Consider the following 24336-nt stretch of genomic DNA (forward strand, 5'->3'; position numbering starts at 1 on the left):
TGCCTTCTGTGCCCTGCCGACACGGCCCCTTGAAGTTTCGCCAGCTCCACAACAGAAAGCAGTTGGCGCTGGCCAAAATCGGCTTTCAATTATACCGATTTGGCTGGGTTCAGGAGATGGCCGGCCATCTCCCAATTTGTGTTGGAAGATGGCCGGCGATCTCTTTCGAAAATAAATTGGATAGTAACATAGTAGATGATGGCAGAGAAAGACCTGCACGGTCCATCCAGTCTGCCCAACAAGATAAACTCATATGTGCTACGTTATGTGTATACCTGACCTTGATTTGTATCTGCCATTTTCAGGGCACAGACCGTAGAAGTCTGCCCAGCACTAGCCCCGCCTCCCACCACCGGCTCTGCCACCCACTCTGCTAAGCTTCTGAGGATCCCTTCCTTCTGAACAGGATTCCTTTATGTTTATCCCATGCATGTTTGAATTCCGTTACCGTTTTCATCTCCACCACCTTCCGCGGGAGGGGCATTCTAAGTATCCACCACTCTCTCCGTGAAAAAAATACTTCCTGACATTTTTCTTGAGTCTGCCCCCCCCCCCCCCCCTTCAATCTCATTTCATGTCCTCTAGTTCTACCACCTTCCCATCTCTGGAAAGGGTTTGTTTGCGGAATAATACCTTTCAAATAATTGAACGTCTCTATCATATCACCCCTGTTTCTCCTTTCCTCCAGGGTATACATGTTCAGGTCCGCAAGTCTCTCCTCATACGTCTTGTAACGCAAATCCCATACCATTCTTGTAGCTTTTCTTTGCACTGCTTCAATTCTTTTTACATCCTTAGCAAGATACGACCTCCAAAACTGAATGCAATACTCCAGGTGGGGCCTCACCAATGACTTATACAGGGGCATCAACACCCCCTTTCTTCTGCTGTTCACACCTCTCTCCATACAGCCTAGCAACCTTCTAGATACAGCCACCGCCTTGTCACACTGTTTCGTTGCCTTCAGGTCCTCAGGTACTATCACCCCAAGATCCCTCTCCCCGTCTGTAAATATCAGACTCTCACCGCCTAACACATACAGTACGTCTCCTGTGGATTTTTACTCCCTAAGTGCATCGCTTTGCATTTCTTCGCATTGAATTTTAATTGCCAAACCTTAGACCATTCTTTTAGCTTCTGCAGGTCCTTTTTCATGTTTTCCACTCCCTCCTGGGTGTCCACTCTGTTACAAATCTTAGTATCATCCGCAAAAAGGCAAACTTTACCTTCTAACCCTTCGGCAATGACACTCACAAATATAGTGAACAGAATCGGCCCCAGCACCAATCCTCGAGGCACTCCACTCCTCACCTTTCCTTGCTCCAAGTGAATTCCATTGACCACCACTCTCCAGCATCTGTGTTTCTAATCCAGTTGACCACTTTGGGTCCTAGTTTATTCAAGAGTCTCCTATGCAGAACTGTGTCAAAGGCTTCGCTGAAATACAAGTAGATTACATCTAGCGCATGTCCTCAATCCAATTCTCTGGTCGCCCAGTTAAAGAATTCAATCCAATTCATTTGACATGATCTACCTTTGGTAAAACCATGTTGTCTCGAATCTTGCAATTTAATGGATTCCAGGAAATTCACTATCCTTTCCTTCAGCATCACTTCCATTACTTTTCCAATAACCGAAGTGAGGCTAACCAGCCTGTAGTTTCCAGTTTCTTCCCTATCACCACTTTTGTGAAGAGGGATCACATCCGCTGTTCTCCAATCCCACGGAACCTCTCCCGTCTCCAAGGATTTATTAAACAACTCTTTAAGAGGACCCGCCAGAACCTCACTGAGCTCCCTCAATATCCTGGGGTGGATCCCGTCTGGTCATAAGTACATAAGTACATAAGTAGTGCCATACTGGGAAAGACCAAAGGTCCATCTAGCCCAGCATCCTGTCACCGACAGTGGCCAATCCAGGTCAAGGGCACCTGGCACGCTCCCCAAACGTAAAAACATTCCAGACAAGTTATACCTAAAAATGAGGAATTTTTCCAGTCCATTTAATAGCGGTCTATGGACTTGTCCTTTAGGAATCTATCTAACCCCTTTTTAAACTCCGTCAAGCTAACCGCCCGTACCACGTTCTCCGGCAATGAATTCCAGAGTCTAATTACACGTTGGGTGAAGAAAAATTTTCTCCGATTCGTTTTAAATTTACCACACTGTAGCTTCAACTCATGCCCTCTAGTCCTAGTATTTTTGGATAGCGTGAACAGTCGCTTCACATCCACCCGATCCATTCCACTCATTATTTTATACACTTCTATCATATCTCCCCTCAGCCGTCTCTTCTCCAAGCTGAAAAGCCCTAGCCTTCTCAGCCTCTCTTCATTGGAAAGTCGTCCCATCCCCACTATCATTTTCGTCGCCCTTCGCTGTACCTTTTCCAATTCTACTATATCTTTTTTGAGATACGGAGACCAGTACTGAACACAATACTCCAGGTGCGGTCGCACCATGGAGCGATACAACGGCATTATAACATCCGCACACCTGGACTCCATACCCTTCTTAATAACACCCAACATTCTATTCGCTTTCCTAGCCGCAGCAGCACACTGAGCAGAAGGTTTCAGCGTATCATCGACGACGACACCCAGATCCCTTTCTTGATCCGTAACTCCTAACGCGGAACCTTGCAAGACGTAGCTATAATTCGGGTTCCTCTTACCCACATGCATCACTTTGCACTTGTCAACATTGAACTTCATCTGCCACTTGCACGCCCATTCTCCCAGTCTCGCAAGGTCCTCCTGTAATCGTTCACATTCCTCCTGCGACTTGACGACCCTGAATAATTTTGTGTCATCGGCGAATTTAATTACCTCACTAGTTATTCCCATCTCTAGGTCATTTATAAATACATTAAAAAGCAACGGACCCAGCACAGACCCCTGCGGGACCCCACTAACTACCCTCCTCCACTGAGAATACTGGCCACGCAATCCTACTCTCTGCTTCCTATCTTTCAACCAGTTCTTAATCCATAATAATACCCTACCTCCGATTCCATGACTCTGCAATTTCTTCAGGAGTCTTTCGTGCGGCACTTTGTCAAACGCCTTCTGAAAATCCAGATATACAATATCAACCGGCTCCCCATTGTCCACATGTTTGCTTACCCCCTTTAGCTTTTCAAGTTGTTGATACACACTTTGTTCCGTGAACGGTGCTATATCCACTCCATTCTCATATGTACTTTTGCCAGTCAGTCGTGGTCCTTCTCTAGGATTTTCTTCTGTGAAAACCGAACAAAAGTATCTATTTAGCAAATTTGCTTTTTCTTCATCATTTTCCACATAGCGGTTCACAGCATCTTTCAGTCTCACAATTCCCTTTTTAGTCTTCCTCCTTTCACTAATATACCTGAAGAAGTTTTTGTCACCCCTCCTTACATTTCTAGCCATTTTTCTTCCACTTGCGCTTTCGCCAGACGTATCTCTCTCTTGGCTTCTTTCAGTTTCATCTGGTATTCCTCTCCGTGTTCCTCTTCTTGAGTTTTTCTATATTTCAGGAACGCCAACTCTTTAGCCTTTATTTTCTCGGCCACTTGCTTGGAGAACCATATCGGTTTCTTTTTTTCTCTTGCTTTTATTTACTCTCCTTACATAGAGTTTAAGAAAGGTTTGGACGGCTTCCTGAAGGAAAAGGCCATAGAATGTTATTAAAGGAACGTAGGGAAAAATCCACTATTCCTGGTACAAGCAGTACAAAATACTTTGCTCCGTGGATCTTGTCGGGTGATTGTGACCTGGATGGGCCACTGTCGGAGACAGGGTGCTGGGCTAGATGGACCTTTTGTCTGTCCCAGTGTGGCGATGCTTATGGTCTTATGTTTGTGGCCATATTTATAGCTTCTTTCAGCCTGGACCACTGTCCTTCCACTTCTCGTTCGTCCTCCCAGCCCATCAGCTCCTTCCTCAGGTATTCCCCTATTTTACTAAAAAGTCAGCATGCTTGAAATCCAGAACTGAGTTTTGAGTGGCCGCCCTCCACTTCAGCTGTCATATCAAACCAAACTGTTTGGTGGTCAGTGCTGCCCAGGTGGGCACCCACTCAGACATTTGACACACTATCCCCATTTGTGAGCACCAGATCCAGCATCGCTGCCTCCCTCGTGGGTTCCGTCACCATTTGTCTGAGCAGAGCACATAAAGATACATAATTTGAAGGTGATTCTCGCTTTGAAGGGAAGCCAGTGTAATTTGATTAATAAAGGGGAGGCACTTTCAAAATGAGAGATTTTGTAATAATATCCACGCACAAATCTCTTTCATTCTTTTGGCTCATCTCAGCAGACCAGTAAGAACGTCTAGGGGATCCTCAAGAAACAGAGTTGATTACACAAGGAAAATCAAAACCCACTAGAAGATTATGGAAAGAGTTACAAAACTCTCACTATGACCTCCCTTCCTCTCACCCCATCCCATGTACTATCAATTATTTCCAAAATAATACCAATACATGATGGGAAATAAAGACTGAAATGACAGCTGTTGAAATTTGTCTACTTTGGCTAACACAGTAAATGATGGTAGAAAACTCCACCCTGTCTGCCCGGTTAGTTTACCCACACAGCTAAGGACAGATGCCAACTGCCAGCCACAGGGTGTGACCCAGGACAGAAGTTTTCTTATGTTAGATGAGCAGGCGAGAGCCCTGCTTAGTTCCCTGTAGCTCCCACCTTTTCCATGCCTGGCCATGAGACTAATCATCTAAACATCTCAAACATCTGCTTAAACCTACCAGTGAATCTCAGATACCGAGTGTCAGATTTTCCACCAGGACTTACTACTACTTATCACTTCTATAGCGCTACAAGGCATATGCAGCGCTGTACACCATACATGAAAAGACAGTCCCTGCTCAAAGAGCTCACAATCTAAAAATGGAATGTTGCTAGTGGAATAGCAACATTCCATGTAGAATCTCCAATAGTAGCAACAGAATCTCCAATAGTAGCAACATTCCATGTAGAATCTCAAATAGTAACAACATCCCATGTTCCACTGCACTAACCGCTAGGCTACTCCTCCACTAGCAACATTCCATCTAGAAGCCTGCCCTTGCAGATCAGCAATGCGGCCGCGCAGGCTTCTGTTTCTGTGAGTCTGACGTCCTGCACGCACGTGCAAGACGTCAGACTCACAAAAACAGAAGCCTGTGCGGCCGCGTTGCTGATCTGCAAGGGCAGGCTTCTACATTTATTACTACTAGTACTACTTATCACTTCTATAGCGCTACAAGGCATACGCAGCGCTGTACACCATACATGAAAAGACAGTCCCTGCTCAAAGAGCTCACAATCTAAATGTGGAATGTTGCTAGTGGAATAGCAACATTCCATGTAGAATCTCAAATAGTAGCAACAGAATCTCCAATCGTAGCAACATTCCACGTAGAATCTCAAGTAATAGCAACATTCCAGAATCTCAAACAGTAACAACATCCCACGTTCCACTGCACTAACCACTAGGCTACTCCTCCACTAGCAACATTCCATCTAGAAGCCTGCCCTTGCAGATCAGCAACGCGGCCGCGCTGTGAGTCTGACGTCCTGCACGTACGTGCAGGATGTCAGACTCACAGAAACAGAAGCCTGCGTGGCCGCGTTGCTGATCTGCAAGGGCAGGCTTCTACATTACTACTACTTATCCCTTCTATAGTGCTACAAGGCATATGCAGCGCTGTACACCATACATGAAAAGACAGTCCCTGCAACATTCCATGTAGAATCTCAAGTAATAGCAACATTCCAGAATCTCAAATAGTAACAACATCCCATGTTCCACTGCACTAACCACTAGGCTACTCCTCCACTAGCAACATTCCATCTAGAAGCCTGCCCTTGCAGATCAGCAACGCGGCCGCGCAGGCTTCTGTTTCTGTGAGTCTGACGTCCTGCACGTACGTGCAGGATGTCAGACTCACAGAAACAGAAGCCTGCGTGGCCGCGTTGCTGATCTGCAAGGGCAGGCTTCTACATTACTACTACTTATCCCTTCTATAGTGCTACAAGGCATATGCAGCGCTGTACACCATACATGAAAAGACAGTCCCTGCAACATTCCATGTAGAATCTCAAGTAATAGCAACATTCCACAATCTCAAATAGTAACAACATCCCATGTTCCACTGCACTAACCACTAGGCTACTCCTCCACTAGCAACATTCCATCTAGAAGCCTGCCCTTGCAGATCAGCAACGCAGCCGCGCAGGCTTCTGTTTCACATAAACAGAAGCCTGCGTGGCCGCGTTGCTGATCTGCAGGGGCAGGCTTCTACATTACTACTACTACTTAACACTTCTATAGCGCTACAAGGCATACGCAGCGCTGTACACCATACACATAAAGACAGTCCCTGCTCACAATCTAAATAAGACAGGAACAGACAGAACAACTAAGGGGTAAGGGGAATTAAAGAGGAGGGGATAAAAAGTACAGGCAAGTGAGCAGTGGTTAGGACTCAAAAGCGACGTCAAAGAGGTGGGCTTTTAGCTTGGACTTGAAAACAGCCAAAGATGGGGCTAGACTTACATGCTCGGGAAGTCTATTCCAGGCGTGTGGTGCAATGAGATAGAAGGAACGGAGTCTGGAATTAGCAGTAGAGGAGAAGGGGACAGACAGAGATTTATCCACAGAAGGGAGAGCCCGAGGGGGAGTGTAGGGAAAGACAAGAGTGGAGAGGTACTGGGGAGCGGCAGAGCGAATACACTTATAGGTCAGTAAGAGAAGTTTGAATTGAATGCGGAAACGGATAGGGAGCCAGTGAAGTGACTTGAGGACAGGGCTAATGTGAGCATAGCGATTTTGGTGGAAAACAAGTCGTGCAGCAGAGTTTTGGACTGATTGAAGAGGAGAGAGATGGCTAAGTGGGAGGCCGGTGAGAAGCAGGTTGCAATAGTCTAGGCGAGAGGTGATAAAGAGTGGGGATGAGGGTTCTGGTGCTCAGAGATGAAGGGACAGACTTCAAGTTCAATTACAGACTATGCAGCCCGCCAGACAGAACTGACTGAAAGCCAAGGTTCATCACAGTCTGTCAGACAACCCGACCAACTGGATGCATGTGTTACTGCTTAGATAATCAACCTCTTTGCCACACAGTTCCAGCACGGCTTGCTGAATCAGGTGAGTACTGAGCTATAAATTCTGTTATGCAATCCGGATCCTGTCCTAATGTTTATACCTGAACACTCAATATCATTGCTGTTAGTGCCCTCCATACCTGTGCTAAGCGTGCCCAAAATCTGTTTCTCTGCAGGCCTCGCCATTTTCAACTTTGCATCTTTCAAGATCAATAAGTAAACCAACACTCAGCCCCTCCTTGTCTTTCTTGGAATCAAACTTTATCTTAATCCCTCCCCCCATTAAGGGTTATTAAGGTTAAGAAAAAAAAATACAGCCTCTTCACTCAGGTTTGATCCCTCCATACAAATGACCCAACCTTCCAAATACAAACATTTACAGTCGCTCACACACACATGCACACTACAAGAAAAATGTCAGGAAGTATTTTTTCATGGAGAGAGTGGTGGATGCTTGGAATGCCCTCCCGCAGGAGGTGGTGGAAATGAAAATGGTAACAGAATTCAAACATGCGTGGGATAAACATAAAGGAATCCTGTTCAGAAGGAATGGATCCTAAGGAGCTTAGCCGAGATTGGGTGGCAGAGCCGGTGGCGGGAGGCGGGGATAGTGCTGGGCAGACTTATACGGTCTGTGCCAGAGCCGGTGGTGGGAGGTGGGACTGGTGGTTGGGAGGCGGGGATAGTGCTGGGCAGACATATACAGAAAAAGTAGCACATATGAGTTTATCTTGCTGGGCAGACTGGATGGACCGTGCAGGTCTTTTTCTGCCGTCATCTACTATGTTACTATGTATGTTACACTACAAGCAGACAACATTTACAGTCGCTCACACACACATCAGTGACCAGGAGGAAAGGGTTTGGATTAAGAAACAGAATGGCTGTTCCTTGCTCTGTCTGCTCCACACTCACTCCCTTCCCTGGATTTCCCCTAAGGCCGCCTAGAAAGGAGCCACTGGAGCAGAACAACCCTGCTCCTCTGACTCCGGAGTCTCACAAGAAGTGGCAGAACCGGGTTCTGGGCCCAGGCTCCCAGAAATGCAGCCCTGGCAAGTGGTATTAGTCCTTCAATTACTAAACAATATTCTTTTATTTAAAATAACAGTTTTGCAGCTCCACCCACTATCTGCAAGGGACAGTGCTTGGAAGAGAGGTAGAGGTTAGTAGTCATACAAACCGGTAGCTGAATGGTTGTCGCGGTGTCTTTTGATGTCACTCACGTCATTGTGGTCGACATGGAGCAATCAGTTCCATTATGCCAGAAGGAACAGAGAAAAACCAGTGACTGGACTGACAACTTACCTTGACACGGGGTGGGTGAGTATTTCTGTAAAGGGAGGAGGGCAAACAAGGAACTGTTTTCCCGACTATTCCACAAGACATCCTGCTTCTAAATGTGACCAAACTATTTACTTTTCTGTCATCTGTCAGAGGCAGCAACAAAGCAAACCAAACTTCTGCTTTGTCTGCTATTTACTGAGCAAACAGTGAGCTTGCTGGAGCCTTCTCAGACCTGGAAGGACAGTCAAGACAGGGCTGCAGGGAGTAAATCCCCCATGTGGTGCAGGGGGAAATAGAGGTGCGTGCTCCGAGGGGCACGGAGGTGGACAGAGAGAGCAGGTAGGGATACTGAAGTATTGGAGGAGGGAACAGTTCTCACCACCTTCCTGCAGCTCAGTGATCCAGAAATGCATTGCAGACTGGGAATTCAATTTCGTATCCTCTTTTACTTTGGGCCGCTGTCAGTCACAGTACCAGCGCACTCTATGCGCTATGCGTGCCTAACCCTCCAGGAGCGTAGCCAGACCTGTCATTTCAGGTGGGTCCAGAGTGAACCTGGGTGGGCCTTCCCACCCTTCTCACCCCCATCTCCATTCATACAGGGTTTTTTTTAACCTTTTCCTCTGCCCCTGTAAATCCATCTTTTCCTCTTCCTTCCCATCCATCTCCTCTGCCCCTACTCACATATTTTGTCATCTTTCTCCCCCTGTACTCGCAGCCCAGCATCTGCCCGGTTTCCCTCTACCGTGTCCCCACCAGTGAAGAAAGAGTAAGTGATGTCATGAAGGGCAGGACACAGTAGAGGGAAGCCTGGAGGGCCGGCTCAGGTTCACAGCGTCATCATAGGCTGAAAAACCTCCCCAAAATGTTTAATAAACGCTGTGAACTCCTAGAGATGTGTGGCTTTTAGCCTTAAAGGAGTCAGTTGAGGCTTTTCCTACCCCTTTTTTTGTATGAAATTAAAGTAATTAAAAAAACTTTTTAAAAAATTTAGTATAAAAATTCAATAAGTATAAAAACTACTGATATATATACTCATTTGGAGAGGATTTCTATTGATACATTTATGATATAATTATCCTCAGGAACCCTTATTTGTAAAATTGCATATGGAAACGGTATCCAGTCTGCACATCCTTTATACCTATACTAGCCGTTAAGCCCGTTAAAACGGGCAAGTATTGGTATGCTCTATTTTGATGTATAACTCCCTCCCTCCCTCCCCTCGGCTCCCCGCCCTTCCTCCTTCCCTCCCTCCCAGCTCCAAGGCCCGATTCCCTCCCAGCTCCATGGGCCCCCCCTCCGTCCCTCCCAGCCAGCTGCAAGGCCCCCCTCTGTACATCCCTCCCAGCTCCAAGGCCCCCCTACTTCTGACCTCCTATGTCCAGCATCCTCCCTCCTTCCCTGCCAGCTTCAAGGCCCCCAGTCTTTCCCTCCCTCCCTAGCTCCAAGGCCCCATTCCCTCCCCTCCCAGCTCCAAGGCCCTCCGTCCCTCCCCTCCCTCGCAGCTCCAAGGCCCCCTCCTCCTTCTGAGCATTTATCCTGCCTTCCCCTCCCCCCCCGAGGTCGCTGTTGTCGCCGCTACCGCTCCCCCCCCCGAGGCGCCACCGGCCCCTCCCTCCCAGCTCCAAGGCCCGATTCCCTCCCAGCTCCAAGGGCCCCCCTCCATCCCTCCCAGCCAGCTGCAAGGCCCCCCTCTGTACATCCCTCCCAGCTCCAAGGCCCCCCTACTTCTGACCTCCCATGTCCAGCATCCTCCCTCCTTCTCTGCCAGCTTCAAGGCCCCCAGTCTCTCCCTCCCTCCTAGCTCCAAGGCCCCATTCCCTCCCCTCCCAGCTCCAAGGCCCCCCCGTCCAAGCCAGCTCCAAGGCCCCCTCCGTCCCTCCCTTCCCCTCCCTCGCAGCTCCAAGGCCCCCCTCCTCCTTCTGAGCATTTCTCCTGCCTTCCCCTCCCCCCCCCCCGAGGTCGCTGTTGTCGCCGCTACCGCTCCCCCCCCCCCCCCGAGGTCGCCACTGGCCCCTCCCTCCCAGCTCCAAGGCCCGATTCCCTCCCAGCTCCAAGGGCACCCCCCTCCATCCCTCCCAGCCAGCTGCAAGGCCCCCCCTCCTCCTTCTGAGCATTTCTCCTGCCTTCCCCTCCCCCCCCGAGGTCGCCGCTATCGCCCCTCCCCCCCCCCCGAGGTCGCCGCTACCGTTCCCCCCCCCCCCCCCCCGAGATCGCCACCGGCCCCCTCCACCCGGGCCCTCTGTTCTACATTTAACTTACAGCGCCGAAACCGCAGGCAGATCAGCTCCGTCGGCCTTCCTTCTCTGCCTGTGTCCCGCCCTCGTGTGACGTAACGTCAGCGAGGGCGGGGCACACAGGCTGGGAAGGAAGGCCGACGGGAGCTGACCTGCCTGCGGTTTCGGCGCTGTAAGTTAAATGTAGAAGAGAGGGCCTGGCCTGGTGGAGGGGGTTGGCTGCGATCTTGGGGGGGGGGGGGCGGCAGCGGCGACCTGCAGGGGGGGGGCGGCAGCGGCGACCTCCGGGGGGGGGGGGGGTAGCGGTACCATTAGCGGCAGCGTCGACGGTCCGTGTGGCAGTGACTGACTCCTCCTCAGCGCAGAGTTTCCCTCTCTGTTCCGTCATCACGTCTTGACGTGGGGGCGGGACAGAGAGGGAAGTCTCTACTGCGCATTTGCAGGTGAGTCGGTCACTTGCCATTTATAGGTTTGATACCCTCCCGGTTTATATATGAGACACAATATCCAGCCTGTGCATCCTATATATTTCACACAAATATATATATAGGATGCACAGGCTGGATACTGTGTCCATATGGCACATCTGGGAGGGATATATTACTACTACTACTACTATTTAGCATTTCTATAGCGCTACAAGGCATACGCAGCGCTGCACAAACATAGAAGAAAGACAGTCCCTGCTCAAAGAGCTTACAATCTAATAGACAAAAAAAAAAAGTAAGCAAATCAAATCAATTAATGTGTACAGGAAGGAGGAGAGGAGGGTAGGTGGAGGCGAGTGGTTACGAGTCAAAAGCAATGTTAAAGAGGTGGGCTTTCAGTCTAGATTTAAAGGTGGCCAAGGATGGGGCAAGACGTAGGGGCTCAGGAAGTTTATTCCAGGCGTAGGGTGCAGCGAGACAGAAGGCGCGAAGTCTGGAGTTGGCAGTAGTGGAGAAGGGAACAGATAAGAAGGATTTATCCATGGAGCGGAGTGCACGGGAAGGGGTGTAGGGAAGGACGAGTGTGGAGAGATACTGGGGAGCAGCAGAGTAGAGACTGGATACTGTGTCCACTTGATAGATATCTGGCAAGGGATATACAGGATTTGAAGATCGGGATCCAGGCCAAATCCATACACTATACTTGGAAGGGCTACATTGGGCTAACAGGCTGTGCCTTTCCTCACCTCCTTGTGGCTCTTGCGCAGGTGAGCATACTCCTCCTTCATCACCTCTAACTCAGAGTCCAGTTTCATGCGCAGATGACTGGTGTCTTCGATCATTTTGCGTAATCCCATCGTGTCCTTCTGCACACCATCACAGATGGCTTGTTCCGCCTCCAACCTGTACGGTTGCAAATAACATGTATCACCGAACTGTCTCATGTTATAAAATGCACAGGGGACTTGGACATCAGATGCCAAGTTACTCAGGTCCAGCTGGAAATTTGGGGACAGTCCTGGATTTCTAATTACCTCATCCTGGTGCATTAACAGGACTTGCAGCACTGAATTCGATACTACAAATCCCACACTGCTTTGGCAAGCAAGTTCAAAACCAAGACTGGCCAAAAAGTCTCCAGCCTAGAACTGGGTAACTTGGCATTTCCGAGGCATGGATGTAACATCCCACAGGTCAAGGCCAGCGTCAGCTATTAGGTATCACAGGTGTCTGTCTAGACTAAGAAGCTACAGGCAACAGCAAAAAGAAACCCAACTGGAATTTGATTACTCAACCTTACCAAACCCAAGCTCAAAGTGAGTTACAGTTCAGGTGCAAGAGATACTGACCAAAGGAAGCACTTACTAAGTTGGTATATTTTTTATTACATTTGTACCCTGCTCTTTCCCACTCATGGCAGGTTAAGTGATTTGCCCGGAGTCACAAGGAGCTGCCTGTGCCTGAAGTGGGAATCAAACTCAGTTCCTCAGTTCCCCAGGACCAATGTCCACCACCCTAACCACTAGGCCACTCCTCTGCAACAATAGGGACAATAGAGGGCAAAATGATTAGCCCAAGGTCAGAAGGCTCATCAGCAGTAGAAGAGAGATTTGAAGCCTGGATTCCTAGGTTCTCAACCACTAGGCCACTCTTCCGCTCCCTTGTAAGCCTACACCACTGCTGCCTCCTTTCACCTCACTCCCTACACATTAACCATTGACACCCTGGGCTACTAGCCCAGTCTTACAGCTTATCTGCTCCCTCACAGAGCACAGGAAAAGTGAACCAGAATGCACTCGTTGCACCTGATGCTTTGCAATAAAGACCTATAATTGCATATATGTCTCGGTTGTTGTTTGGAAAGGGAAATGGGAGTTGATATACTGCCTTTCTGAGGTTTTTGCAACTACATTCAAAGTGGTTTACATATATTCAGGTACTTATGTTGTACCAGGGGCAATGGAGGGTTAAGTGACTTGCCCAGAGTCACAAGGAGCTGCCTGTGCCGGGAATTGAACTCAGTTCCTCAGGATCAAAGTCCACTGCACTAACCACTAGGCTACTCCTCCACTCATTCCACCAATAAGAGCCAACCTCATCAGTGATGTCACAATGGCTTGATTTCCCAATACTTGGCTCACTTCTGATATTGTGATGTCATAAGGGAAAGGGGGAAAGGGAACTGGGACTTGATATACTGCCTTTGAGGTTTTTGCAACTACATTCAAAGCGGTTTACATATATTCAGGTACTTATTTTGTACCAAGGGCAATGGAGGGTTAAGTGACTTGCCCAGAGTCACAAGGTGCTGCAGTTGGAATTGAACCCAGTTCCCCAGGATCAAAGTCCACTGCACTAACCACTAGGCTGCTCCTCCACTAGCAACAGTCCATGTAGAAGCCTGTCCTTGCAGATCATCAATGCGGCCATGCAGGCTTCTGTTTCTGTGAGTCTGACGTCCTGTGCGGCCCCATTGCTGATCTGCAATGTAGAATCTCAAACAGTAGCAACAGAATCTCAAATAGTAGCAACATTCCATCTAGAATCCCAAATAGGGAAATGGCGCTTGATATACTGCCTTTCTGAGGTTTTCACAACTACATTCAAAGCGGTTTACATATATTCAGGTACTTATTTTGTAACAGGGGCAATGGAGGGTTAAGTGACTTGCCCAGAGTCACAAGGAGCTGCCTGTGCCGGGAATTGAACTCAGTTCCTCAGGATCAAAGTCCACTGCACTAACCACTAGGCTACTCCTCCACTCATTCCACCAATAAGAGCCAACCTCATCAGTGATGTCACAATGGCTTGATTTCCCAATACTTGGCTCACTTCTGATATTGTGATGTCATAAGGGAAAGGGGGAAAGGGAACTGGGACTTGATATACTGCCTTTCTGAGGTTTTTGCAACTACATTCAAAGCGGTTTACATATATTCAGGTACTTATTTTGTACCAAGGCCAATGGAGGGTTAAGTGACTTGCCCAGAGTCACAAGGAGCTGCAGTGGGAATTGAACCCAGTTCCCCAGGATCAAAGTCCACTGCACTAACCACTGGGCTACTCCTCCACTCCAGCCAGCCTCCCCTACTCTTCCTTGCTTGATTGACTTATGTAGGGATTGAGTGTACCTCAGCTTCACATGGGTGTTTCTTTCTTCCCGCTGCCTCTCACACACTTCCTTTTATTCACAAAGCACAGTTACTATGAGAAGTGAGTGGACTCTGGCTCAGTCTTCCACCCCAGGAAGGGAGTAGGGAGCGCTGCTGATGTTGTGCCCAATGCCAAGGACTTTTGGCCTGCTTGAGGCCATCTTGAGCATGACAAGCACATGTGGAGGTGGAGAAAGATTGGTATTCGACTAGAATAGCTGTAAAACATATTAGATTTTCACGCTCCCCAACTTTTAAAGTGGCACAAAAAGAGCTGAGCTCCCTCAGAAAGTGGAGGAGCAACCTAGCTGTTAGAGAAGCAGGCAAGTCAGGGTTCAAATTGCACTAACGCTCCTTTTGACCTCGGGCGTGTCACTTAAACTCTCCAGTGTTTCAAGTCCAACTTAGATTGTAAGCCCTCTAGGGGCAGAGAAATACCTAAGGTATGTGAATGTATCTCACCCTGAACCTCTACTGAAAAAGATATGAACTACTACCTAGATTGGCCCAGTGCTCAACAGGTCCCAAAAACACACACAGGCAAGTGGTCTGCAAAATCCAGAACAGCAGAAAAGAAGAGCAGACCCATGTGTTGAAATAAAACAAAATTTATTCAATACATATATATATATATATAAAGAGCATACAACTGTCCTCTAGCCACCCAACATAACTCTCTCAAGTGCTGCATCAAGGGTGTAACAAACAGAGCAGCATCTACATTGAAGGGAGCAGCCTGTCAGGCTAGAGCTGCTTAGAATAAATAGCGATTTAGTTTATGTGCTGCTCTGTTTATATTATGCCCCTGATGCAGCCCTTGAGAGGGCAAAACATGGCCATGTTGGGTGGCTAGAGGACAACTATATGCTGACTTTATTTATATGTATTGCATAAATGTTGTTTTATTTCATCCCGTGGCTCTGCTCTTCTTTTCCAGTGCACACTGACACATGGAGGGACCAGCTCTTCTGCTCCAAAAGTCAAAGGGTGGGGGCGTAGCACTCACGGCCCCAAAGAGAAGTCATAAGTCATTATGCAGGGCCCATGATTGCAGAATTCCAAACGCAACCTTGGCTGATCACTTAGCCAGTCAGAGTGACAGTTAATTGGAAGGGGACATGAGACGGTAGAAAACTTCCTGGGTAGCTGCACATGGAGGCTCAGGATGCCAGATAATGTCTGGTTCTTACTGAGCTTAAAGCCAAAAGGAGCTGGAGTGAGAGAGTTGCACGGGGACAGAAATCTTACTTGTCCCTGCTCATCCCCACTGGAACCTTACATGTCCCCACTCCATCCCTGCAAGAGTTTAATCCATCCCCTACCCAGTCCCGCAAAAATTTAATGGTACATAAAAAATATTCCGGTCGGCTCTCTCAGTCTCTCTCTGGGTTCAAGCTGCAACACTGCAGTCAACGAAGGACTGGAAGTTGGAACACTCTGGTGCACAAATGTAAGACTTATCTCTGATTCTCTGGCACTGTGTGCTAACAGGTCGACACATGCACACACCAGTAGGTCAGGTGACATCTGATGCCCATACCTATGTCAGAGCTGAGGTCTGCACATCAGCCCAAGAGCAGAGGGGATTAATAGTAACATAGTAAATGATATCAGATAAATAAAAACCGGGAACAGACCATCCAGTCTGCTCAATAGTCACACTCATCAATTCATGATTATATCAGCAGTGAATGTGATATTATATACTTATGGTCTTTCTTTGGCATTTCTGGAACATAGACCATAGAAGTCTATCTGGCCCTATCCTTATGTTCCAACCGCTGGAGTTGCCGTCGAAGCCCACTCCAGCCTATTCATCTTTTCATTTGCGGGACACAGACCGTAAAAGTTTGTCCAGCACTGTCCTCATATTCCAGCCACTAAAGTTGCTGTCAAAGCCCTTTTCAGCCCATCCTAAACCAGATTGCCAGATACGAGACACAGACCGTACAAGTCTGCCTGGTATCGGCCCCAGTTCATCCAGAGTCGCCATCTAAGTGTTACTCAACACATCCATTTTCTAGAGATCCTCTGTGTTCATCCCACGCCTTTTTGAATTTTGTCACCATTTGTGTCTCTACCACCTCCTTAATGGAGACTTTCCACATCTGTGCTGTTAAAGCAAGCAGGAGGAGGAGACGGCACTCAAAGAACTTGGTACTCAGAAGGTGAGATGCTGGCGCAAGTGCAGCACACACTTCCACAGGAACCCAACAGCAACTGGTTCCGTCCCCAAGGGATCCCCACAGAACTGCTTCCGTCCTTGCGGGAATCCTGTGGGTTCCATGGGATTCCCACAAACCTCATTCCAGCGCAGGTCTCTAAGCTGGAGACACCTTCAAAGTCCTCCTGTGAGGGACTGGGTGGTACAAGGCAAGGTTTCCTTAGAAACACTCCTTCACTGGTGCAGTTTAGTCATCTTACAACAGGTGGCGCTAGTCTGCCGAGTCGGAGCCGGGACGGGGCTTAGACCAGGCTGGAGTCGAAAGCACTCTGACAAAACAGGATAGAGAGACCCCCCGCGTGTACAGGCTTCCAGAAAGGAGGCCCCGAGGCAAGAGGATTCCACTCTAAGCTGAACAGTAGTACCTGAGGACCAGGGAAGTGGTGTGGCTCAAGCTTCATTGGTATCAGAGTTTGTGTGGGAAGACTGGCAAGGTAGGAGACACCTTGAATTACATTCAGAAAATACTTGTTTTTGATGTGAGGAACTGAAGATAAATAAAGAGACTACTTGTGCTGGACATAATCCTGTGAAGTAACAGGGAGCCCATGTGTCAAATAAAGTCTTTTCCTTTTTGCTTGCAACCCAAGCCACACCCTTCTTCACATTGCCACACCTCCCCTCTGCCACACCTCCCCTCTCCCCCCTCCAAAAAAAAAAAAAATCTTAAATGAGCACCATGAATTGAACTGTACTGTGAGATCACCTCTTAGGGAGGTAATATTGCTGGAAGTGGGTTTTCACTGTCTTTCTAATTCCAGATGTGTGAACATAACCTTAACACCGACGTAAGAGGGTTCACCTTATTTATTCATTCATTCATGCTCGTATCCCACAATTATCCAAAAACAAGTTTTGATTCAATGTGGCGTACATTGAACAGTTGTTAGAGAGACATTGATTCAATTACATTTATAAGATTGTATGATGCTGTGTTTTTCAGTGGTTGGCAAGATAGCTATTAGTGCATGTGTCATATTTTATTGAGGGATTACTTTCCCTTTAGGAATTGTAATTTTGTACATATTCTTAAGAAGAGAGGTTTACATTTCTTTTATTAAAAAGGTCGCCCACAACTTTTGTTGATCCCAATTCTTTGTGCTAAAATTTGAAAAGGGCAATTAAGTTCAGAAGGTGGCCATCCCTCCCTCACAGGAGCTGTCCAGACCAGGGTGCTGAACAGTAGTGCAATGAACTGTAATACAACCCCTGGGGTTTACTGGTCACTCTCTTTCCCCCCAAACTAGTTTCAGTTTCAGGGCAATTAAAGTAACCAGCTCAGCAGGGGCTCAGGAAGGTTTAAAAGCAATTCCAACCCCCTGAACATGACAGTGTCAGCAGCCTGCTCCAGGTCTGGACAACTTCCTAAAGGAAAAGTCCATAGACCATTATTAAATTGGAGAAAATCCACTGCTTATTTCTGGGCCAAGCAGCATAAAATGTATTGAGCTTTTTGGGCATCTTGCCAGGTATTTGTGACTTGGATTGGCCACTGTTGGAAACATGATGCTGGGCTTGATGGACCTTTGGTCTGTCCCGGTATGGCAATACTTTTGTACTTATGTACTTGGGATTCTGAATGGAATGTTACTACTCTTTGGGGTTCTACATGGAATCTTGTTCCTCTTTAGAATTCTAGAATCTTGCTACTCTTTGGGGTTCTACATGGAATGTTGCTACTCTTTAGGATCTTGCCAGGTACTTGTGACCTGGATTGGCCACTGTTGGAAACAGGATGCTGGGCTTGATGGACCTTTGGTCTGTCCCGGTATGGCAATACTTTTGTACTTATGTACTTGGGATTCTGAATGGAATGTTACTACTCTTTGGGGTTCTACATGGAATCTTGTTCCTCTTTAGAATTCTAGAATCTTGCTACTCTTTGGGGTTCTACATGGAATGTTGCTACTCTTTAGGATCTTGCCAGGTACTTGTGACCTGGATTGGCCACTGTTGGAAACAGGATGCTGGGCTTGATGGACCTTTGGTCTGTCCCGGTATGGCAATACTTTTGTACTTATGTACCTGGGATTCTGAATGGAATGTTACTACTCTTTGGGGTTCTACATGGAATCTTGTTCCTCTTTAGAATTCTAGAATCTTGCTACTCTCTTTGGGGTTCTACATGGAATGTTGCTACTCTTTAGGATCTTGCCAGGTACTTGTGACCTGGATTGGCCACTGTTGGAAACAGGATGCTGGGCTTGATGGACCTTTGGTCTGTCCCGGTATGGCAATACTTTTGTACTTATGTACCTGGGATTCTGAATGGAATGTTACTACTCTTTGGGGTTCTACGTGGAATCTTGTTCCTCTTTAGGATTCTAGAATCTTGCTATTGTTTGCAGTTCTACATGGAATGTTGCTACTCTTTAGGAACTTGCCAGGTATTTGTGACCTGGATTGGCCACTGTTGGAAACAGGATGCTGGGCTTCATGGACCCTTGGTTTGTTCCAGTGTGGCAATACTTATGTACTTATGTCTCGTTATATCGTGACCTAGAGCAGAATGCTACAGCACCCCATATCATTCACCCCCTGCACAGTCTGGCAGTACAGGTAGGTGCTGAATGCTCCACTGTCCCATATCATTCCACGCCCCCCCCCCCCCACCCAACTTAAAAAAAAAAAAGGTCCTTACTTGACTCTGAAGTCATCAGCTGCCAGCCGAGCATTGTCTATTTGCAGCAACAGTTTTGCGTTGTCCATATTAAGATCCTCCACCTGCAGAACCAGGAGGCAGCATTAGCCTGAGCCACTGGCAAAAGCACCATGAAATTCAAGGACTCTACTATTACCACTACTTCTTATTTCTATAGCGCTAATAGTAGATGTATGCAATGCTACACATTATATACAGGCACTTTCTAAATCCCTAGAGAGCTCATAATGTAACTTTTTGTACTTGGGACAATGGAGGATTAAATGACTTACTCAAGTCACAAGGAGCTGTACTGGGAATCTACTGTTTAATATTTTTATTGACTTTCAAAAACATTACAAGAGATAAACAACAACTATACATCAGGAGTTATAAGCAATGTACAAGGCTACTTAGTAAGAAGGTGAGAAAGAGAAGGAAAGAGAAAACAAAATGCCTGCAAAGACCATATATAACTAAAGAGAAGCGGCTAATGACATCAGGCACAGTGTGGTACAGTTTGAAAGTAAGACACAAGTGGAGACCATTTCTCCTCATGCAAGGCCAATGTAAATGATTTTTTTGCGAGATAAGTTTCATAACCTTGGAACAAACTCCCTGAGCCCATACCCCAGGCCCCCTCCCTGCCCATCTTCAAATCATTGCTCAAAGCCCGCCTCTTCAACGTCGCCTTCGGCACCTAACCACTGTATACCTCTAGTCAGGAAATCTTGACTGCCCCAACTTGACATTTCGTCCTTTAGATTGTAAGCTCCTTTGAGCAGGGACTGTCCTTCTTTGTTAATTTGTACAGCGCTGCGTAACCCTAGTAGCGCTCTAGAAATGTTAAGTAGTAGTAGTAGTATATTTATAAGCCTGAAACAACAAATTCCACCATTCCTGATGTGTGACCAGGTTCAAGGATTTCCAATGTACGAAAATGACCTTTAGAGCTAATGAAAGCATGGTATTAACAATTGCACACTCAGTAGGCGATAAGCTGCTCTGAAAGCAACGGTCTTTAAGTATCACATATTTATATTGTAGTAAACCCGGAAGGTGGAAAACTTCCACCATCAGTGACCAAATATCTGCCCAGAAACCTTGAATGAAAGAACAATCAAATAGGAGGTGCTTAAGAGTGCCATGCTGAGACCGGCAAGTCCAAAGACTAGACTTTGAGGAGTTCAGTATATGGAGTCTAAGAGGCGTCCACAGTGCCCTATGCAAGAAGAAATACATAGACTGCAATGTTGACGAGGATTTGGAGTATTTAAACAAGGAATCTAACCCAGCTGCACACCTAGTTTTGGACATAACCAGCTGAGCTTTACTTTAACACTTGGAATTGCTTAGACAAACTGTGAGAAGGACCAGAACAGTGCAGAAGATCAGATCCCCTTCCCAAATCCCTAGGGTTGTCAGTTCCAACTTATCATCAGAGGTTCGGTAGGTTTGAAGGAGTTTTCAGACACAGTAACAATAATAGGGGTGCAACTGGGCAAAGGCTCCTGAGCTTAGTGATATAAATGAAATAAAAATGATGATAACTGATGTGAACATAACCTAAAGGTGCCCCACCCTGCTTCACCATTGCCCTTTCATCAGAAACGTACAGGACTCGGTCTCCTTCCCACTCTCTGCAGCTAAATCACAACACTCGGAAGATTCCAAGACTGAGAACAGCAACACATTCAATTTATCCCTTAACCTAGAACATTACAGTTATATTATTAGTATCCTACCAGTATTGGTCAAACACACATTTCCCCAGAAAATGATTTTCAGCAGGAATCTCATTTATTAGACTAATAGCAGAATTATCCAAAGAAGGTGAAGTTTATGAGCTTACAGACCAGGTAAATCATCATTTCAATTCTGGTCACAACATCTCAAAAAAGATTAGCAGAATTAGAAAAGATACAGAGAAAGGCGACAAAAGTGGATGGAACAACTTCCCTATGAGGAAAGGCTAAAGGGGCTAGAGCTCTTCAGCTTGGGGAAGATATGGATGAGGGGAGATTTGATAGAGGTCTATAAAATACTGAATGGAATGGAGCGGGTAGAGGTGGATCACTTGTTTACCGTTTCCAAAAATACAAAGACTAGGGGGCACACAATGAAGCTACTAAGTAGTAAATGTAAAGCAAACTGGAGAAAATATTTCTTCACTCACTATGTAATTAAACTCTGGAATTCGTTGCAGGAGAATGTGGTAAAAGCAGTTAGCATAGCAGGGTTTTTAAAAAGTTTGGATAATTTCCTAAAAGAAAAGTCCATAAGCCATTATTAAGATGGACTTGGGAAATTCCACTGGATAAGCAGCATAAAATCTGTTTTACTGTTTTGGGATCTTGTCAGGTACTTGTGACCTGGATTAGCCACTGTTGAAAACAGGATATTGGACTTGATGGCTGTCCCAGTATGGCAATGCTTATTCTCTTATAGAACCTGTGGGGTCTCAATAGCTCAGTTACATCTCTTATCTTTGGTTAATTCTTAGGTCAGTCACAGGAAAGGCATCAGATCTGAGGCTGCAGGGACCGGAGGTTTTTCCAGCAAAGAGCTCCTAGCCTCTGCCTTACTCTTACTGGCAGCCACCTACACTTTGGCTATACAATGGCTGATTGGCCACCATAGCAGCTGAGATCTGTAGCCTTTGTCCGATTTCCAACATCACAGACGGTATGAAAAGCTCAGCTGCTGATGCAAATCAGGTTAACAACTAGAAAAGAGCAAAACCGTATGCAAAGGCCAGTAAGGGAGAAACTATAGATTTGTAATGGAAATTAATCAGATGTCACAGGTGGGTCAGGTTCACCCATCCAGGTCAACCTGTAATTAAATGTATAATTAAACTCTGGAATTCGTTGCCAGAGACTGTGGTAAAGGCAGTTAGCTTAGCGGAGTTTAAAAAAAGGTTTGGAAAAAGTCCATAGACCATTATTAAATGGACCTGGGGAAAATCCACTATTTCAGGGATAAGCAGTATAGAATGTTTTGTACTTTTTTTGGATCTTGCCAGGTATTTGTGATCTGGATTGGCTGCTGTTGGAAACAGGATACTGGGCTTCTTTCAAAGTATGGCAATACTTATGTACTTATATATAACCTGCCCTGCTTTTCTCCTCCCTACCACCCTGTCCTATGACAATCGCAGCAGTATTTCTATGTCTGAAAGAGACGGTAGATCTAAGGTCCAGGGGGATTTCAGCAAAACTAGAGTCTCAGCCTTGCATATATTATACATGTACAGCATAACAGCAAAATGGGATTTCTACTTTTAAACAGGAAATGTAAGTCGGTATTTTTATTTTGGACTCGAGATGAAAAATGCACGCAGGAGCCACCAAGCAGGTGGAGAACAGCCAGAAAGAAAAGTCAGCTCCAGAGAAGGGGCAGGGGTAGGAGGAAGGGGGGGCTAAAGCAAGAGTGAGAAAAGAACAATTGTAAATGGAAAGTAAAAGCTTGAGGATTCCCTCTCTGCTCCGATTTTTACTTTGTAGCTAGAAACGTTCCCGTTCTATTCTGAAACTTCCGAATCTTGCCAACAGCTCCAGGAACTAATGCACAAACATACGTGGAGGTATCCGAGCCCCGGAGGAGAGAGAATTGCACGGGGTTATCCAAGTCTGGCGGGTGGGAGAGGAGGGAATTTGTAGAAGTGTAGGGTGATTGCTTGGGGCGCTTGAATCCCGCTGAGTTGGGGGGGGGGGGTGTGAAGGGGTTCTAGATTGGGTGGGCGACATGGGCTGTTCGCCCCTGTGGAAAAAATGCATGAGCTGGGATTGCAGCGTGGGGGGGGGAAGAGTGGGGGTGACTGAATGGGGCAAACTGCATAGGCTAGTGCTCGGGCTGATTTCTTGGGGCGCTCGAATCCTGCTGTTGGGGGGAGGGAAGAGCGCATGGTTTCTGGATTGGGTGGGCTGCATGGGCTGTTCGTCCCTGTGGAGAAAATGCATGAGTGGGGGGTCGCAGCGTATGTGTGTGGGGGGGGGGGGGGAAGGGGGTTGACTGCATGGGGCAGATTACATAGGCTAGTGCTTGGGCTGAGGGGACGGGGAGTAATATACATAGAGTATCAATACCACAGGTGAGTGGGGGGGGGGGAGAGGAGGATCAATGCCACAGGTGAGTAGGGCTGGGGGGGGAAGAGGAGGATCAATGCCACAGTTGATTAGGGCTGGGGGGGGGAGGAGGATCAATGCCACAGGTGAGTAGGGCTGGGGGGGAGGAGGATCAATGCCACAGTTGATTAGGGCTGGGGGGGGGGGAGGAGGATCAATGCCACAGGTGAGTGGGGGGGGGGGAGAGGAGGATCGGCGCAGACCTGCTTGCGGAGTTCCACCAGGGGCCTCTCGTAGCTGTCCCAGTCGCGCTCGCAGGGGCCCCTGCGGGCTGTGATCTCGCAGATCTCGTCCTCCAGCCGGTGGTTGGTGGCCTCCAAGCCACGGACCCGCTGCAGGTAGCCGGCCAGACGCTCGTTCAGCGCCTGCATCATCTCCTGGTGGTTGTTCTGCTGCAGCAGCGAATCCATGCTGGAGCGCAGCGCGGGCAGCGCCATCTTCAGGCGGGACCCCAGGCTCGCGGAGACCCCCGACATGCTGGAGGCGGAGAGGGGCCAGGGGCGACCCGAGCCCGACACGCTGGACCGATGGCTGGAGGCCGAGGAGAAGGAAAGCGGCTGAGCCATGGTCTTACGCGCACTACCCGAGGCGCCTCCGCCCAGCGCCTTAAATAGCTCGGCCAGGGGCAGCTCATCTGCATACTTGGGTAGCTTCTGGGCCAATCAGGACACAGAGTTTGCCAAGGGGCGGGGCCATGAAACTAGAGAGCAGCAGCTGGAGCTGGAATCCAGAGTTAGGGAAAGAAAAAGGGTTGGAATAAGGTCGAGGATGGGGACAGGAGGACACTGGCCCGGCTGCACATAAGGATCGGGTTAGGGTGCTGGTTGCATCTATAGTTTGGGTTTGGGTTAGGACCGGATACATTATATGCTACATGGTTGGACCGTGCAAGGCTTTATCTACCGTCATCTGCTCTGTGTTACTGTGGGTTAGGGTTAGAGTTCCAGCTACACTTAAGGTTTGGGTTCGGGTTCCGATTGCACAGAGTGTTTTTGGGATGGAAGCACTTGGACTCGGGGAGGAGGCGCCGTAGGACAGAGCAGGTTGATGCTGCCCCAAGTCTCTCCCCGGCAGTACAGAACTGAGCCCGGATCCAGTGCACAAAATGCTAAAGCCCGGATTGTGTGGTGTAGGTTCCGATCCCTTTTGGG

The 24336-nt window shown here is 47.6% G+C and overlaps 1 protein-coding gene across 2 annotated transcripts in view; it reads right to left on the reverse strand.

Moving 5' to 3' along the window:
• Window positions 1-23767, reverse strand: part of LOC115474785 (keratin, type I cytoskeletal 18-like) — a 39911-nt gene extending 16144 nt beyond the window's left edge. For both annotated transcript variants that reach the window (XM_030210441.1, XM_030210440.1), the window contains exons 1-3: window positions 23389-23767; window positions 19059-19141; window positions 11788-11944 (exon numbers count right to left, since the gene is read on the reverse strand). In XM_030210441.1, coding sequence (XP_030066301.1) covers window positions 11788-11944; window positions 19059-19141; window positions 23389-23751 — 603 coding nt within the window. In that variant the 5' untranslated portion in view covers window positions 23752-23767. The remainder of the gene's footprint in view (window positions 1-11787; window positions 11945-19058; window positions 19142-23388) is intronic.
• Window positions 23768-24336: the final 569 nt, after the last annotated feature.

Source organism: Microcaecilia unicolor, chromosome 7 (assembly GCF_901765095.1).
Source record: "Microcaecilia unicolor chromosome 7, aMicUni1.1, whole genome shotgun sequence".
Classification (NCBI taxonomy): domain Eukaryota; kingdom Metazoa; phylum Chordata; class Amphibia; order Gymnophiona; family Siphonopidae; genus Microcaecilia; species Microcaecilia unicolor.